Raw genomic sequence first — 19,926 nt, 5'->3', positions numbered from 1 at the left:
GGAGGTGGCATTTAAAAAGGGAAGCATAGCAGTTCAGAAGGAAGCAGGTGGTGGAAGGGGGTAGATCTCTGCTCTGAGCTCTGGGAAGTAGTGCCGAGGAGCTCTCATTGCCTGACACCTGGCAACACAGAGTCCTGATAAAGCCTGCAAAGGAGAGATTGGTGACTGATTGTGAAAGTCAGAAACTTTATTTGTGGTTTGGTTCTTTAATTTAGAGTGGGGGTGGGGAGAAGGGTACTTAGGTAGAAAGGGATCCAGAGAAGCAGCTGCTTAGCACCCCAAGGTGCAGAATTTAGCTGTCCACCATTGCACCCTGGATTAGAGCCCAGTGGAAAGCGTGGGTGTAGACTCCTGACCAACTCCCACAAATGGGACAACGATAAAAGCCTTTACCTCAGTGGAGAATCTAGCAGGGGAAGGCCCTGAATGTTCAAAGGCCCAGACCTCAAGTTCTAAGGTGAACTAAGGTGGAAGCCCTGAAGCTTGTGAGGATGCTGAAAGATTTCTCTGTGACTGGACTTTCTTTTGGTATACGCTGAAAGGCCTGAACTGGAATGTGTGATCCAGCCAGAGGGCTGAGCCACCAAAGAAGGGACAGACCCCACAAGATTGACATCACCCACCTTTCCAGTTATAGTTCTGAGAGGGAGACAAACTGCCACACCTCTGCCTGACCAGTAGGCAGCACCGGTGGTGTATGCCCCTTTACGCCCCTATTGAAGTAACCGTTGACTAACTAGCAATGTCACAAATGGTTAAAATCATCTCTTTCACAAAGGGACAAGTAAACTTTCCATTGACATAACACAGAGAGATGTTAAAGGATCCACTCCAAATAAATCAGTTATCCCAAAAGAGACAGTCCGAAAGAATCCTTGGTGAATAGCCAAGACTCCAAATACACAAATCACTTCAGCTGTGGAAAACACAGTATCAATCTGGTCCAACTGCCATTGAAATTAATGGGAAGATGCCCACTGATTTCCGTGAGACTTGGATAGGGTCTAGTACACCGTATATCTTTAGTAAAAGGGATAAACTCACAGGGCTAAATTCTAGGCCAAATTCTATCCTCAGTTATGACTTTGTTAGATGTCAGCATCCCCTTAGGACCTTTCTGTCTTCCTTGGCAGAAGAGTACTGTATTTGGCTACTTGTGTGAACCTCAGATTTAAAAATAGCCGAACTCTTCCCCTGCTGCAGCAGAGAAAAAGATACAAGCCAGATGTATGTGGCAGTCCAGAGGGCTCTACATGCAGTTTTCTCTTATGTTCACACTTAATAATTGTTGTGCTTGTTGGTGTGCCTTCCTGACTGGCACTGCTACTGCTAGCCCTGACTTTTCCTGATGATGGACACAAGGCCAGTGGTCCGTGTTCCTGTCAGCAACCTTTCTGAAGCTACATCAGTAGTTGCCCATCTGTTTGCAGGACCATACACGTGGCCCTGTGCCTTATGTAAAGATGGTTCTATACAGTCATTGGCCCTGGGTGCAGATTCCACCTGCCTTCATATCTGGCCTCAGTGTAGTCACCTCGCTCTAAATTCTGGGGCTAGATCATGTATCTCCAGGCAAGGGAGTTTGCTGGTGTCTGAGCCCCGCTATCTCCTCTCTCTTTTAATTTGTCCTACTCGCTGCTGCTGCTACTAAATGATCACTTATTTGTATTGACGTAGTCTGTTTGAAAATCACTGGTTTTCTCACTGTCCTATTTATGGTCTTTCTGCCTCGATTATTCTAACTCCAAAACACAGGAAGTCAGTATATATCAGGTGGCTGGGGGAGCCTTCCCAGTGCCAAGATAGTTATTTGCCTGTTTATATGCTCACTTGCACATGTATACCCACAATAGGTCCTCCACAAAAATGTAGGTGAACAAAATGCAGTTACCTAAATTGTTCAGGGGAAAAACAAACAAAAAAAGGTACAAGTGTACCGCCACTACTGTATCATCAGTCAGATTTAGCAAACACGTTTGTGAGTATATTTACCACTCTCTTAGCTCAGGTCTAAGTAAACACTGGTTATCAAATATTCTGGCATTATAGAAAACTAAGTCCATACTCATACTGGTCGAAAACGAGTCCTTCTATAGAAGGACTATTCCCTCCAATATCTTCCCTTCTAATTATCTTAGACCCAGCTGCTTCACCACTGTTTCTATAATGAAAGGAGAGATGGAGCTTTTATTTCCCCAGGGACAGAGACATTGTCAATTATCGGCAGTTTCCTGCTATCATCTGTCACTGAGAGGGGGGGGGGGGGAAATCTGTTCACATTTTTTCTTCTGTAGAGACTGTGCTGATGTACAATTAGTGTAGGCAATACTAAGTGTATTAAATTATACTAATCTACAATGTGTATTTATATTTGCTTTAAGTAGATCATTTTAAAATCAAATACCAGTGATGCATCAACACCACGGCTTGAAATATAAGAGCATTAATTGATTTAGAACTAATACAGAATTCTTAAACCTTAATTGTATTTTGATCTAATCTTATTTTCAAAATACACTTTCTATTAAGAGGGGGAAAAACATCCCACTTGTAAAGTACATCAGTATATCAGGTAACTATTACATTTGGAATTAGGAATTCAGTCATCACAGAGAACAAACAAAAACCTTCTCAGTAATTTTAATAGTCATGGGATCCCACTGAAGTCAATAGATTTGCCTGAGTAAACTCTTGAAGTTGGGCCTTATGGTAATTACGGTATATTAATGAACATACATGATGCTTCTCTTACAGGATCAAGTCCAATTTACAATACACCAAAAAGGGAAGTCGGGATTTACTGGCTAGGAATTCATTTTTTCTCTACGTAGAGAATGTAGGGCATCCTAATTGTTAAATAATTCTCAAGTCCTTGGATGTTTTTGTTTTCAGTTATTTTCCCCTATTGCTAAGATTTCCCATGCTCCATTCAGCAACCCCTGAACTTTCCTTGGACCTACTCTTGCTTCTATTTAAGTCAGAGGCAAAACTCCCATTGACTTAAAATAAGTTATACTTACACCTACTGCAGTTGGCACCAAAAGATGATTGATCAAAACACAAAAGGTTTCCCTTCAATAGAGACCCCAATATAGATATCATTAGCAGGTCTGTGAGATTGTATCTTTTGTGGTTCTCTCTTGTTCACACCTTTCAGTAATATGTTATTTGTATTTAGCTAACATGTGGCTGTCTTATGAAATTCAGGGATGATATCTTTCAAAGACTGCCTGTTAAATATATGTTAATGAATTATTTAAAATATTTAGGGGAAATAGACAGTATTATACAACTATGTAAACACCCATTACCTGAAATACACTTGTTAATTCTAAATATTACAAGTAATCAGTCGATATGTAACCTATACACCATGATTGTCTAAGCAAATCTAAACTAAATGGCTACTGCTGGAGAGAATGTGTGAGAGTCTGTGGGGCCAATTGAAAATATTTAGGCTTCAGTGAAATCAGCTTAAATCTGAAGTATAGATAGTGTTTTCAATTTATAAAAGTACAACTCTGAAGTCTAATTGGGTTTTGCAGACCCACCATCAATGTTTAAAATGATTCAAAGAGACTATTCCTTTGACAGTCCCAGCTCATGGGCTGTATTGGAATCTCTGCTGCAGAGAGGAATTTCCCCCCCCCCCTAAAACACAGGAATAATCACAAGTTATAAAATTAGGAGTCAAATCCTCTCAAATGACTGGTATGTTTTCCGCCTATACTAACAGACTCATCGTAAAATGCTATTTTATTCTGAAAAGTGACTCAATTCATGGCATTGTGGGGAGTCTATGTTTGTTGTCTCTGTTACTCAGGGCTGCCCAGAGAATTCAGGGGGCCTGGGGCAAAGCAGTTTCGGGGGCCCTTTCCATAAAAAAAATTGCAATACTATAGACTATTATATTCTCGTGGGGGCCCCTGTGGGGCCTGGGGCAAATTGCCCCACTTGCCCCCCCCCCCCCCCCCCCCGGGCAGCCCTGCTGTTACTCCCATTTGTAATTTGCTCAGTTCAAAAATAAAAGGATGTTTTCTTTCTAACTGCCAGATCTGAGAGGCGAGTTGGATTCTTTCCATTTCATACAAAGACAAAGCAAAAGTAGATGTAGACAGGTCTTAATGTAATCATCAATTGTATTTGTTCCACACTTCATGTGGATTTCACGAGCAGATTCACAGCTAATAAATCAGCACGAAACATGAAGAGTAAAGTTGGTCAAAATATTTTTAACAAAAAAAGTTAAGTGGAAAATAACCTTTTAAAAATCTTTTATTTCCTTTTTACTGATGACAACTGAAAATATTTGTGTGTGTGTGTGTGTGTGTGTGTGTATCTATGAGGAAATATTTTTGTTTAGACTGATAAATATTTATTAAATCAACACATTGTCACACTAAGGTTTTTACTCTTTTGTGGCTAATAGGGACCTGATGGAATAGATAATTGTTGTAGTGTGTGTTAGCATTTTGACTAGAGTTTTGAATTTGCAGTACCTCATCAGATATTGCCCTAGTCCTCATGACTAATACCAGACTTAGTTGTTTTGTTCTGCTTATTTTTTGAGGAATGTTTGATAATATGTATAAATGTTACTGCAGTTGAACCCAGCTGACTGTCAGAGGTGTTTAGCTTTTACCTTCACACCATCTCTAGAGTCTGTCTGGGGATGCGCTAATCATCATGTCAAATCAGGCAAACACTGAACAATTATTACTGATTTGAATCTGTTTTTAAAGCAATACAAATTGCAGCATGCAGCACACAGATTAGCCAGTTTAAAGTCATTTGAGAAAATAGAGAGAACATCTTAAACTTGCAGCATGGTACCCGAAAGTACTGTAATCAGATTGTTCCCCATTATGTCTCTATTGTTTCTCAGCTGGGTTTGAACTACTTGACTCAGACTCTAATCAATGCTTAGACTCTACTGTATTCATATATGGGAGTTTGATCCTGTAAGGTGCTGAGTGGCTCTTGCCAGGTACTAAGCATCGTCAAGTGGAAGCCGAGAAACTCTGCTCACTACAGGAGGTGCCCAGTGTCTTGAAGGATTGGATCCTAACGTAGGGCCTGATTCTGGTCTCAGTTAATCTGATGTCAAGCTGGAGTATCTCCAGCAATACATAGAGGAACTTTATGCCATTACGTAAATTAGATCAACATTTTATTCTTATTAATAGTTACTGCTCTACTTAATAAGACAGCATTACAGGTCTAACGAAAAGGCATTAATATAAGATTTCATGCAGTTCTGGCACAGACACAGATGTACAGAAGGCATCTGTGAGAGGGGGCATGGCACAAAGTTTTGCAAGTTTCGTATTCCTAAAATATTACACTAAAATGCTATTCATTCCTTTTCACATGTGCCCTGCACACATCTGAAGATTTGGCTAATAAGCTATAACCAGTCTAATACCTAATATGTGTTCTGTATATTGAAGGAGCATACTGTGTATTAGAGTACATTTAGTCCATTTTAAGGCAGATGCTCTAGGTTCCTGCTTACAAAAAAATAAGACTCACAAAGTTCATTAAGATATTAATGGAGCTTCTTAGGGCTCTTTAACAAAGATCACAGTTATCTAGTAGTTATGGTAAAGATGAAAGATGGTCACAGCCTGATGCAATTACAAGGCCAGCATATCACAAAACCAAGATCATATCTACTCTGCCTTGACTAACCATGAGAATCCAATCAGTTCTGGCTTTTGAAACACAAAGATCAATGCTGGCTGCATCACACAGAAATCTTCAGGTTAGTAATAGTGACAACATTCCTGGGGCTAGAAATACTTTTGGCCGAGCTTCACAAAGTTACTTGTAGAAGCACCTCTTTGTGCTAAATAGAATTCCCTCTGAAATTGTATAGGAGAAGTCAAAGCCTTCAGTGGTGATTAATGAAATCTTAAAGAGTATTTGGCCATTTTAAGGTTACTAATCAAAATATAACTGGGCTGCCTGTGACATTTCAAAAATAGAATTAATTTTTCTTCATCTAGTGCATTTGAAATGCAGTAAGGATAAAGCTACTACATAGCTCCGGTGCCTATTTTTAGTAAATTCATTTAATGCTTGTGAAAGGTCATAGATTATCAGCCCAAGGAGTAGTCCTCTTCCCACCGGACAGCAAGAACAACATAGTCTGAACCACAATGCCTTGCCTTGGTGTTTCAGTGTTGTTCAGCAAGCCTACGGTTAAGAGAGCCATTCAGTCTCCCTGACTGCCCATTCAGCCCCTGCCTTTCTGCTGAGGTTGCCAAAGAGTCAGTTGTGCTAGACAGGTGTCCACATAAAAAAATACTACTAGGAAATTAACTGAAATCTCCAGTTCATTTCACTGAGGATGTTGAATGGGATAGACAACATTCTTGCCACAGAAGATAGCAGAGACAGTCTGATGAATTGACAGTGCACTTTCCCTCTCTATCACCCCACACAGATATTATTCTATTCCCTTCCCTTCCCAGAGTTCCTGCAATACACCCACATTATCTCCCCCTACCCCTATCTCTCTCTGCAATAAGACGCTAACAGTTACTGAGATAAGGAAAGCTAAGAGGACAGGTTTAGGACTACTTATATTTTTCAATGAACCCTCATCATTGTCTTTGTAATAATACCGAGCCCATTTAATCTTCAGGGTATCTCAACACCTAGTAATCCCTATGAAGTAGGTAACCATGTATTCCGATTTCACAGATGGGGACACTGAGGCAGAGGGTTTAAATGACTAGTCCCAGGCCAAAGGGGTAGCCTGTGTCAGAATTAGGATTAGCCGTCAGAAGATTCTGGCTTCCAGTCCTGTGCTGAAACCAATGGACTACATTTTTCTCTGTAGCCTGTGTTTTCACATCTAGAATGTCATTCTTTCAAGAAAGCTGCTCTTGGGTTGGTCCATAGATATTATCCTGGAATTCATGGAAGATGTGCAAATTGCTAGAGTTTAGTTCTGAGAAGGGCATTGCTTAGTAAAGTGAATAAATCAACTGCAAGACTCTAACCATCCCTTGTATTTTCCATGAGAATTAAATAGAGAAAATGCCTTTGCAGACATTCCTGTTGATGTTCTGAAAACTGAGCTGTCAGTATAAACAGACTATCAAGAGTCAGGCTTGTAAACATCTAATCATCTCATGACTCTATTCACCTTGTGGGATTCATTTACCCTTTATCACTTCTGATGAATGCAGTATCCTCTCTGTCTTCAACCTGTCTGTAGCTTACCACTGTCACTAACCTTTGTTCTGTTATCTTGCAGGAATATCTTCCAGGCTCCCGGAAATCATGTCAGTAGGATCACATTCATTCTCCCCAGGTGGTCCCAATGGGATTATTAGAAGTCAATCCTTCGCTGGCTTCAGCGGTCTTCAAGAAAGACGATCCAGGCAAGTACCATCTTTTGGGTGGGGGGGTGAGGGGTGAGAGAGCTTTCAGCTCAAGAATTGAAACTCGCTTTGGAGACTGGAAGATTTTTGGTTTCTGTCCTCAGAGTTGAATCTGTGTGCTGTAGGTTAGACTGTCTCTGTTTATTCTCCCTGCAACTCTGCTGTCTTGCATGGAGAATAAAGAATGAAGACACCCTGTCTCTTCACTGCCGGGAATCTATTGGGCTTTGTTTTTATTAATATAGGGTTCATCCTCTGGCCTCATTCTTAGAGGAATTTTGCTGGTGTTTCAGAGTATAGATTTTAGTCTGTTAAATTATACAGTTATGTGATTTTTTTTCAACATGTAAAATGTCCAGAACTGTCTGAAACCCACCCCCTCCCCGGCATCAGAACCCCAGCCACAACTTCAAAATGCTGTCTACGCAGCTGTTTTTTAGAGCGATCGTGCAAGACCCACTAGCTTAGCTGAGTCTGTTGATCCAGGCTGAGAAGTTCGCTTCCAGGGACTGTGTAGACATAAGTTACTGTTAACTTGATTAAATCCTGCTTTTTTTTTTTTTTTTTTTTTTTTAAGCTTTCAGTGAAGCAGGGAACAAGAAGAAATAAGAATTCAGTGGGAATTTTCAGAAGTCATATGAGAGAGTGTGATTCATATAAATATAGTAAAATCAATATTTATTTGCAATAGTGCCTAGAGGCTGTGGATGAAATAAGAGCACAGTTGTGCTGTGCATTGTACAAATATCAAGACAGCGCTGTTTAGTAGCATATAGGTTTTGTATTATTAAAAATTGCCTTTGTTCTCACCAACTAGGTGTAGCTCAGGCATTGCTGCAGGGGACTGGACTAGAAGACCTCTCGATGTCCCTTCCAGTCCCATGATTCTAGGATTCCCTAGCATTGCTGGTTGGGACAGACCCAGTATCAGATGTATAGAGCTGTCTGCCATGAGAAAGCCTCAGGCATAAACTATTGTTTACCAATTACCAGACAGGCATTCAAGTCTCAGCAACTGGAACATTAGATGCTGGTAGCCTGAGCACAAGACTGCTCAATACAGCTCAGACCTATTAACCTGTAAACAAACAGTCCTCCAACAGGCACTACTATAAGAAGTTTGCTTTCAGCCAAAAGAGATAACGTCAGGCAATAGTCCTTTGAGATCATTGTGATTTATAGTGTTTTCCTTTCATGTCCATTTTGCAGGTGTAACTCCTTTGTTGAAAATGCCTCTGCACCTAAGAAGCCCCAAGCAAAGGTGAAGAAAACGCATAATTTGGGGCATAAGAACAGCACCGCCTCCAAAGAGCCCCAGCCTCAAAGGATGGAAGAGGTCTACAGGGCCTTAAAGAACGGATTGGAGTAAGAGAATTTATCACTGGATGTCTGAAGCTTTCTTTACTACTTGAGAGTGGAAAGCAATGGGTCATGGGAGTGGGGAGCCTCAGTCATTGTAGGGTAAATCTGACTGCTGACTTCTGCTCTCCTGTGTTAAACCCACCTGTACACAGAAAGCAAAAACACACTGAGCGAAATCCTGACTCTTTAAAGTCAATGGCATAACTCCCATTGACTTCAATAGGGCCAAGATTTCACCTCTAGACTGTTGCTCCAAATTTGCCTCCCATCACATAGGAGAGTCACACCACACAATGTGATACAAGATAACATCACAAAACAGAATAATGCCTTTGTTAGATAGGTACAAGGACAGTGATTGGACAGAGGCAGCCCACAAACTAAACAGCAGCTTAGTTCTCACAAAACCCAGCTGTTAACTGTACTTGAAAGCATTAACCTGTTACTCAAGAGCTAAAGAAATGCTCCTATTGCTTGTTTAGTTGGTGTGGAGCATGAGGGTTGCACGTGCAAAGGACTAGGGAGATATGGAGAGTTTTTATGACAGTCAGATCACTATAAACATGTACTTGTTTAAGTCAGTATATGGTGAGAATAGCTATTTGTTACACAAATATTCCTTTCACAGAGGTCAGCAATCAGCACCCTATGTACTGAAATGTAGCAGAGTTCATGATTCCCTTTCTGGTTTATCTTTACAGTGAGTATCTGGAAGTTCACCAGACAGAGCTGGATAAGTTAACTACTCAGTTAAAAGACATGAAAAGAAACTCACGGCTGGTATGTGTTATCCGACAATTCAGATGATAGTGTTCTATACTACTTGCACAGATCAAGGGTAACCTTTTCCAGGTATTGGAGGAAAAGGGGGGCAAAGGGAGTTTTAAAGAAAAGCAGTTCTTCTAGGGTTGCCAACATTGTATTTCAAAAATAAGGGACTGTTTTTTTAGCACCCCAGCCCCACTCCTCCTCCCACTATCATCATCACCAATAATAATAATAAACAGTACTCGCCTACATTTAGCAGGGGTATTTCTTGCTGGTTTTTGCAGCACTCAGCAACTCCTGAACTTGTTGTACAGAGATGAAAAAATAAGGGACATTCCTTGTACTAAGGGACTGTTGACAACGCTAGGTGAGCTCCCACCCAGGATCCTGTTTGATATTTCAGCTATTTAAACATAATAGGGCACTGGGGGAGTGTATCATTCAATGGAACGGTATGACACAGAAGCTAATCATCATCTCCCTTTCTTTATTGCAGGGGGTGCTGTATGACCTAGACAAGGTACGTTACCCTCAGGGGCAGTAGTGCTGCAAAGAAAACATTAAAAGTTGAGTGATATGTACCCAGACCTGGAGACAACTGGCACAAAGAGCTTCTCAGAGCCTGATTCTCTAATCAGACACCACCACTGAGGGGGAGAGGCAGGCAGGATTTGCCACTGACTTCAATGGGAAAAGGATCAAGTCCTGAGGGGTCAGAAACAATCCTCAGAGTGTTCAGCAAGAACCTGCTGAAGGCAGGTTACACACAGAATGGTAACCCCCAAAACAGACTCTAGAGAAACATATAAAGAAAGTCAGTAGAGAACTATCTCTGATAGCTACTGCCTTGGCACTTGCTCTGGAGTGTGGACGTACATCTGCCACCTCTTCATTTAGCAAGAGAGGGCCAAATTTACTGCTAGGGCACTTCAGTGGAGTTGTTCCCACTTATACCAGTGGGCCACCAAGTCTTCAGAGTATTTCTAGTCTGTACACTCACTACTGATCCTGCAAAAAGCAAAGGCCTTCAAGCTTTTGAGTAGAGCTGGTTGAAAAATGGCAGTTGTTCTTCTCAGGGAAATGTTTTAAAAACAAAACAAAACAAAAAAACAAACTTTAATGACAACGAAGGGGAAAAAATGTAAAAACCAAAACATTTTCAGTTTTCAAAGAACTTCTGGTAATACTTTGACATTTTGAAAACCAAAAACTGATTGATGTAATATTTTATTTATTTATTTATTTTACTGAAAACCAACACATTTTAAATGAACAATTTTCAGGGTTTTTTTTTATTGAAAAAATATTTTTAAATTAAAATTTGTCAAAAATTTGTATTTTGATCAGAGCCATTTTTGGACAAAATAGGTTGGGATGGAAAAAATTCAACCAGCTCTACTTTTGAGTGAAAGACTAATTACGTTAAGATAAAGCACCTGATCTGAGGTTCATGTACAAAAACCTCTTCAGAATGAAAGAGAGCTTCACAGTTTGGAAAAGAAGAGTTTCTTTGAAGCTCACAGTGGCTTGAGACAGGAAAACCAGCTAAAGAGAAGATTTCTCAAGGAATCTATATAAAAATACAATCATCTGAGCTATCGGGGGAAAAAAACTCTCATTCCTCTTTTATTTATTTATTTGCAGCAAATCAAAGCGATAGAAAGATATGTGAGAAGGCTGGAGTTCCACATTAGTATGGTAATTAACAATTCTATCATGTTTCTTCTATATCTGCTTTTATATTATTAAGAAAACCAACCATTGCCTAGTGCAGGGGTCGGCAACCGTTCTGAAGTGGTGTGCTGAGTCTTCATTTATTCACTCTAATTTAAGGTTTCACGTGCCAGTAATACATTTTAACATTTTTAAAAGGTCTCTTTCTATAAGTCTATAATATATAGCTAACCTATTGTTGTATGTAAAGTAAATAAGGTTTTTAAAATGTTTAAGAAGCTTCATTTAAAATTAAATTAAAATGCAGAGCCCCCCCTGGACCGGGCAGGGTGAGTGCCACTAAAAATCAGCTCGCGTGCCATAGGTTGCCTACCCCTGGCCTAGTGTGAAAGCTTCCACACCAGAGGGACCCACTTCGCTGCCTCTCCCCGAGGCAGTTAAAGTACTGCAATGACTCCTGAGACAGAAACAAAGAGAGGATTTTAAAAAGCTTTAAAACCTCTGAGGTTCGCCAGTTCTACATGCACACCAAACACTCCCACTGACAATGGGTGCAAAGGAAATGCAGCGTCAGGCCCTTGATGGGTAAGCGAAGATCTCATCATACATTTACTTTAAAGATACAGGCAAAGGCACACTTGCACCTGCAAGAAGTTTAAGTTCACAATTTGATCTACTGCATGTTAAAAGTCTCACAGTCAGACTGCGAGTGTCCTCTGGATTTCAACACTAGTTTTTACACCATTTTATTCCACTGGGCCAAATTCTGCTCAGTTACACCAGTATATACTTGGAATAACTCCATCCAAGTCAGTCGGTGTACTCTAGATTTACACCAGTCTGCCTTAGAATCAAACCCACAGTATATTTTCTTTTAGTCATTAATATATCTACTAATTAATATTTTTCCCAACTTGACAAAATGATGCATTTATATGATAGATGAAATGTCTACTGAGATTCATTTAAAAAACACACACGCTGCTTGTTATATACAAGAGTGACCAGGCATACAAAAAACACTTTAATTTCATTGTTCTCATAATCACGCAGCTCGAAGAAAACATTTAAGAAATACAGAAGGTTGAAATTTTCTGTCCAAACAATACACTTCCTTGCTGGTAACCTGCATGTCAAAATTATAGTCTAAAGCACATTTTCTATCTAAATCCTTCCTACGCCATCCACATCCTGCACAGAGATACTGGCTTCTGTGTTTATGAAGAGATCTTAAACACAAAAGGAACTAATAAAAACAACTCTACTTGCTCAGTATGTTAGTTCACTGCTCTATAACCCATGGTGACAAATAAATAGACATTGTGTGAGAGAGTTTTATAATAGCCGATCTTAGGCAGCTATAAATGGTTTTTAAAAGGATAGAAGCAGAAGAATCTTTCAGAACAAGGACAAACTATGCTGTCTTCTGATAACAGCAATGCCCTATCAATGCTAAGTACTGTTGTCATTCTATACAGGAAACAAAGCATGGAAAACAGGAAGTGTAGTAACAGGTGGCAAATCTTTACAGTGGCAGATGAATTCATCTTAACCAGGCTCACATGTGCAGACACAGAGTCTGAGCACAGGGGTAGGCCCCACCCCGATTACGGACATAAATAGCAAGTGACAAATATTTATAGCAGCTCTTTAGAATGGAGACTAGAGGGTTGCTAGCTGGAAAGATTAGGTGTAGAGGGCTTGCATCTCAGATAGGCTTGGTTTGTAATTCTGAAGTGTTAATAAAGTTACCTTTTCTTCCATTAATCTTTGTTGAAGTATTCCATTTGTAAACTGCCTTCTGTTTTAGTTACAGGTCCCTCAGATAAATTAAATCTGCCATTATGAACCCAAATCAGCCTTGTTAGCCTGATTTTTACACTTCAGTTTTTGAAACTGTGATGGAGGGGGCTCAGAGGGGGTATACTCAATCACACTTCTTGTTTCCCATTAAATTGGGAAATAGGCAACAGCATTTTTGTTAGAGATAGAGCTGAATGGGAAATTTTGATTTAGGATCTGAACATTCCTAAAGTTTGGGGATCCAGGTTTTGGTTCAGGTTAATTTCTAATGTAGATAAAATAAAATCATGGTGGCAGGTAGCATATGAAGTCAAGTTAACACAAGTTTTGATAGAGGCAAGTTCTGCTGTGAAAGATCCATGACTGAGCAGCGTTAGGATGCAGTGCATGATCCGCTAGAAAAAAAGTGGAATATATAAAAACTGAATCTTGTCCACTGTTAGCAGGAACAGTGGAAAGAACTAATGTGACAACCTCCTTGTACTTTTAGTTTCACAGGAAAAAAATCCAACTCTTAAAATAACTTCGTTTTACTAATGAAACTATTAGATTCCGCTCCTGCAGCTGGCTGCTGAATCTGAACAAGTGGAAATCCCACTGCTGCAAGCCCCCAGCAAATAACTCGGCTATAACAAGTGTGCACATGAAGGATAAGGTTTTAAAAGAAAAGCACAGTTGGGGCGTTGGATAAGCTTATGGAATTCTTAATAGCATATGGAGCTTTTTTCTTCTAAAGTTATGATCTAAACCTGGCCCACATTCCTAGATAACTAGGACCAAACTTTCCAAAAGTGATTAGGGAGTTTTGGGTGCCCAATGTGAGACATTTTCAAGGGGCCTGATTTTCAGAGTTACTTTTGAAAAACTTAGCCCAAGTTGTTACTATCTAATGGATATTCAGTCCCTCTAATGTCTATATGAAATGAGTTAAAGGCCTCTGTCACAGTTTTAGGGTAACTGAACCTGTATCCTCCCCACCCCTGTGGCCCACTCCAAGAGTTTTAAGGCTGCACAGCCCCCTTACACTCGGATATCCCCAGCAAGCCAGTCTGTCTAAAGGCCAGTGCCTGAGCTTTGCTTTCTCCTCAAGGGCTATTGCCAGCAGTTACAGGTTACCACACAGCTTTTTCTCAGCAAGCACCTTTATTGCTTTAAGGTAAAAGCATTACACATAAAAGTATTAATAAATAAAAGCTCCTGCATGCAGGCTAAAAGCTTATCCGAGGTCAACCGTCAGTCTTTTAGAGCCCTAGTAGGTCAAAGTCCTCCCAACCCTTCTGCAAGGGTTGGTCCTGCCCTGGGACAGAAGGTCCTGTCCGTTTGCTGGATCAGAAAGAAGGCCCTGAGTCAGTTCAAGCTCATCCTTTTATACCAAAAGCCTTTCCTTTGTCTCTTAGTCTCTGGAAAACCCAGCTTGAATCAGTATATACAGATAACAGCAGGGGGTGGTACCTCTCTAGAGTTCTTTGGTTTCAGTGATTCACTTTAACCACCTCTCACTGTTTTTAGTCACTGGAGGAGCTGTCGTAACCTTCCCCTGTGGAGCAGAACATAATCAATCATACATAAACCATTCATCGCTGTCATGCAATATTGTCCCCAAAAATATTGCATGCAATTGCAATATCTGTCACAGACTACATCCAGGTCTTGGCGTTCACACTGCAGGACTCACTGCTGACACTACCTGGCATCAGCATAGTGGCCAAGGCTCTATTTGGAAACTCAGCTACTTTCCCACTGCTAGAAAGAATTCCTCCACAACAGGGCAGTGGTATGTTGGGAGGAATCTTTCACTGCCACTATTGTGCTGTCCTTGGTTTTGAGACCAAACAGAGGACATTACTACTCCCCAGGGCTGTCAAATCCAAGCTCTTTTATAAGCTTGAAAGTGATTTTTTTAAAGAGATTTAGAGAGTTCTACAAATCCCAGATAAAAATGGAAAACAGTAGCTGGAGGTCTGCAGAACTAAAGTACAAATTGCTGAGTCTCTGTTGTCTTGATGAAGTTTTACAGCAGAGGATGTTTTTCCATATTGCATCCTTTTTAAATGTAATGTGATGGCATCAAAACTACAGTTGTTTATCCGCTGGTGTATCTAAAAAAAGATTTCAGAATTGTTCAGTTCTATTTCCTTTTAATGGAACCTATTTTATGATTCCTTTGGGTTTCTTTATTGTAATGTGCTTTCATTGTTCCTGCTAGGTGGATGAGCTGTATGAAGCCTATTGTATCCAAAGACGTCTTTGTGATGGCGCCAGCAAAATGAAGCAAGCATTTGCAATGTCACCTGCTAGCAAAGCAGCTCGAGAGAGTTTGTCTGAAATCAACAGAAGTTACAAGGAATACACAGAGGTATGTGCTGCTCTGTGTAGTCCAGTCCTGCACTGCTTGACATCAATGGGAGTGTTCCCATAGATTTCAATGGCAATTTTGTCTGAATAAAGACTGCAGGATCAGCCCCTACATCAATGCAGCTAATTACTTTTCACTTTTGAAATATTTGACTGATTAGAAATATTATGGGACTATTTTGTATTTACTTCCATGGGGCAGTAGGAGACCTGCAAATACAAGCTTGTCACTCTGTCAGAGATGGATGGAGAGGGCACAGTGACATCACATTGTAATACCACAATATCTCCATCTAAACATGCACCCTGGAGCCACTGTTCAGGAAAAGGCATAAGACTGTACTCCAAATAAACTCTTCCCAATTCTGCAGATTTCAGTACATTATGGTTTCCATTAGCCTAGAACCCATTTGTGTGAAGACATCTGCTGCATCTTTTCTAATCTTACTCAATATTATCAAATCTACTTTATTAATGTATTATTGCATCATGATCTGGAAAAGCTATAGAAAGGTGCGACAACCACCACAGCTCCTAGGTAATAGGAATCTCCTTAAATACAGAGAATGCATTGGGAAGAGTCCAATGCCCCTTTTCTCATAGTGTGTTCCACATAGCTCAAAGCATAAAAACATGTTGAGATTCACTTTGGCACAAATCCTTGGCTGGAGGGAGGGGTGGGGAAATGATCAGCTTACACCATGATGGCTGAGACTTCGTTCTGCCAATGCAAGGATTATAATGCAACAAAAGAACAACATTGGGCCAAATTCAGCCTTTGTGTAAACAGGCTTGGCTGACCTGAAGTCAATAGAGCTGCATCTGTCTGTTCCAGGGCTGACTTTGGCATATTGATTTTAATTTGAGACACTTATTTTTATCTACTGAACATTGTGGGATCTTTTCTTTCTAAACTATTTCTTTTTGTGTGTGTATTTAAAAAAAAATGTGGGAGGTTGGTCTGATATCAATCTTCCGTTTTCCAACACAGAACATGTGTACCATTGAAGGAGAGCTGGAAAACCTACTGGGGGAGTTTTGCATCAAGATGAAAGGTAATTGCCCTCCCTCCCAACCCTTCTGCATGAACAGACTTGCCAGAGCTCTCTGTGTGTGTTCCTGAGAGCTCTAAGAGCAAAAGCTCATTTAGGTTTAATGTATGAGAGGTTTGTTTTTCCCATCACATCAATTGCTGAGCCTTCAGAATCCTGACTTACACCCACACCCAGCAGAATTGATCATACTAGTTTGATGCTCACATCTGTACAGTGAGCTTTTCAAAGACAATTCTTCTATTTTTGAAGGAGATGGGGTAATTAGACTGCATTGCTTTGGTTATCAAGATGACTGTGTGATGCGGTTTCTAAGGCAACTATCTTTTGCCTCTATTTCCTCTTATTCCTTCCATAAGTCTGCTAAGAAACTATGTCAGTGGCTGTGGATCAGAATTGTAAAATGTTTTCTTATTTTGATACCAAGTTTGAAAGTCATTTACCTTTGCAGAGATTGATTTGGGGGGGGGGGTTGTTTTTGTTTTTTTGAGTAAAAATTAAAAATAGAGAGTAGGGGCACCTTACTTTTGAAAGACCCACCTAGCTCAAGGGTGTAATCTATGTTTCAGCCATAAGTCCTGTGTTTTTACCGTGGTCTGATTTCCTCCTACGAGATTAATGGTTCTGAAAACAATAGAAGCACTTTTGCACAGATACAACCTTTAACAGGTTCAGTGAATTAAGTCTTGTTTCAAGACTCAATGCTTGAAGTAAAAATTGGAAAAGAGCTTTTTAAAATTAAATTCTACTTGTCACTTTTTCTTCACTCGTGTCAAACATTAGCACTAAGATACTCAAGAAAACAAGATCTTTGTTTTGAAAAATTCATAAACTCCTTATGTATTTTCCTCACTTGATGTTCCTGTCCACACTAAGTGAAAAGACATTGCCAAAAATATCAATTGGAGTATCTTGAGCTTGCAGTACCTGTAAAAAGGCTTTGCCTTCCATGTGCCACTCTCTCCCAGGCATTTTACAAAGATTGGTTGTATCAGTAGGTTGCAACATCTTAGACAAGATCTAGATTTAGCCAAGACCAAGCTGAATTGATTCAGCCTACAATAGTTTGCCCCCAGTGGAGATGGGAAGTGACAAGTGTTGCAATTGTACTCACTTAACCACTCCTAACTCCATCCAATGTCTCCCATTTAAAAGCCCCTGCTCGCAGCAATAGTGCTGGGCACTAGCAGAGAGGCAGTCTGGTGTTCCAGAATGCACTGATACAACCAAGGCTATAAGACATGCCATGAATGAAAAGCGTTGGTTCTGTAACAAATAAAACTGCTGTGTGTATACCCTAAACCAATTAAAAGAACAGATGATGCAAAAAGCTACTTCTAGGAGTCAGCATCCCTGCAAGACTGATGTGTGCATAATGAGATGTTTGTGACATCACTGTTGATTGCAGTAGAAATGATTATTGTCATAAATGGCATAACTTCAAAGACCTGACCCTTCATTTCTTGCACACCCTAAGCTTCCAGTGAAATCAATGGGATTTTATGGCAGCCTGATTTTTCATTCCATGCACATCAGTGAGGAATAAGCATCAGGAACAGATTACTTAAAAATCCTGATTACATGCAGAAACCCTTAACATAAAAGAATGGGAAAAGAGAAATGATAAATGATGCATCATGAGAATTTTCTCTGGGAAGTTCAATGCAGGTCATACAGCAACATTGTTCTAACCCTAGGATCCGAGGGTGGAGCTGAAATATACATTTCTGAAAAGCTTAAACATCCCCAGTCATTTCAGTGCAAATCACTTTTATTTTGTGTCATGCATTAATAACAATGAAGTAACACCGTCTCCTCCACTTGCACTGAATGAACAATAATGTCAGAAGGTAAAGAGACTTAGCTCTATTTTCATAACATACAATGTTAAAAAAAATCATGATCGTTTTACGAAGTAAGGACAATGGCCGTGCCAGCCTTCCATTCAGGATTAACTCCCCCATCGAAAGGAGGGGTACTAAACATCACCACATGTGTGCCATGGAGTGCCACCCATCTCCAGTACTCTAGGTGCTGTCACAGCCCTAAGTGCTGGGGGATGGCACACAATCAACTAAACTAGCCTCCCCGTATTCCTCTCCCAGCCTCTATGGAAATATACTTTGATCAAGCTGTAGCCGTTTGAACAACAACAGAGGAGAGGCATGGCCCTTCCAGGTTAGCCTAGTAATACCAAGAGCTACAGTACTTTCATACTGCTTTTCAGACTTGCTATCCCTATCACTCCCTTCTGTGTCCCTTCACTCAAACAAATGCTGTGAAGCTGGAGCTGCAGTTTTAAACCACCCTCTCCCCCCCCCTTTCTACTGGGCTGAAGAAAATGTTTTTATTTGCATCAGATATGTTCAGTGATGCTGCCCAGCAGAGACCAAGTTAGCTGATACAAGCATGGGAGCAGCAGCAGCATAGTGCTAGTAAATGTAAATTATTTATAAACAATAAATAAATTAGAAAGTGGGAGGCAATAGGAGCCCTGACAGAGGGCTGCTTTGTTCTTCTGCTCCCAGTGTTCAGGGGAGAGTAGAGGATATGCTGTGTTCTGTTCAAAGAACCCACTAAAGAAGTGAAAGGAAAAAGTCTGGGTCCAGATTCTTAACGCAATGACCAACTATAGATCAACCAGTAATAAAAGAATTGGGTTTACCTGCAGTAGGTTGGATCTAAACACCTCTTGTTTTTTAAAAAGAGGGTTTGTTTTGTGGGTACGGCAGCGAAGACTGGAACTCTAGAGTCTTGAGTTTGATTCCCTGTTCTGCCACAGATTTCCTGTGGGACTTTGTGTTAGTCACATAGGCACAGATCCTCAAAGGTATTTAGGCACTTCACTCCCTTTGAAATCCATGGGAGTGAGGTAACTAATACTTTTGAGGTATTAGTTTCTCTGTGCTGCAGTTCCCCATCTGTAGAACAGGGATAATGCTTCCCTACCTAACCAAGGTGTTAAGAGGATACATTAATTTGTAAGCTACTCAGATGCTATAGTGATTGGGCCCATATAAGAATTGTTTAGGGTGATATAAAGAGGTGTAATTAGGAGTAATGAGATGAAATAAAGTTGAAGCCCTTTTTACGCCAAATATCAGCAATAGCTTCCCAATAAGGAGATAAGAGAGTCTGCAGGAAAGTGGAAGAAGTTCCCTCATGTGAGACAATTTAAATTAGGCATGTGAAAAAATAGCAGATGTGTCCGGTAGCTGTAGGGAACAGTCTGGCATGGGCAGGGAGAGGGACATAATTGGTGTGTGTAGCTCGACCTCCTATGCATTTATGAAGAGAAGGTATCTTAAAAATAGGAACAGAAGTACTTGTGGCACCTTAGAGACTAACAAATGTATTAGAGCATAAGCTTTCATGGACTACAGCCCACTTCTTCATAGGGTGACCAGACAGCAAATGTGAAAAATCGGGACGGGGGTGGAGGGGTAATAGGAGCCTGTATAAGAAAAAGACCCAAAAATTGGGACTGTCCCTATAAAATCGGGACATCTGGTCACCCT

General features: G+C 40.4%; 1 protein-coding gene and 1 long non-coding RNA gene across 13 annotated transcripts in view; one reads left to right on the top strand and one right to left on the bottom strand.

Moving 5' to 3' along the window:
- The window catches only part of RIPOR2 (RHO family interacting cell polarization regulator 2), a 181,157-nt gene that overhangs the window by 128,224 nt on the left and 33,007 nt on the right, over positions 1–19,926 (top strand). For all 11 annotated transcript variants that reach the window (XM_005281408.4, XM_008164453.4, XM_065582002.1 and 8 more), the window contains 7 exons: positions 7,268–7,394; positions 8,604–8,759; positions 9,458–9,536; positions 10,021–10,044; positions 11,169–11,222; positions 15,208–15,357; positions 16,348–16,411. In XM_005281408.4, the coding sequence (XP_005281465.2) occupies positions 7,268–7,394; positions 8,604–8,759; positions 9,458–9,536; positions 10,021–10,044; positions 11,169–11,222; positions 15,208–15,357; positions 16,348–16,411 (654 nt within the window). The remainder of the gene's footprint in view (positions 1–7,267; positions 7,395–8,603; positions 8,760–9,457; positions 9,537–10,020; positions 10,045–11,168; positions 11,223–15,207; positions 15,358–16,347; positions 16,412–19,926) is intronic.
- Positions 1–19,926, bottom strand: part of LOC135981032 (uncharacterized) — a 59,331-nt gene that overhangs the window by 34,862 nt on the left and 4,543 nt on the right. The gene's annotated exons all lie outside the window — the stretch shown is intronic.

This window comes from Chrysemys picta, chromosome 2 (assembly GCF_011386835.1).
Source record: "Chrysemys picta bellii isolate R12L10 chromosome 2, ASM1138683v2, whole genome shotgun sequence".
NCBI lineage: Eukaryota > Metazoa > Chordata > Testudines > Emydidae > Chrysemys > Chrysemys picta.
Note: the sequence above shows the minus strand (reverse complement) of the source record. Positions and strands in the feature narration are given on the sequence as shown.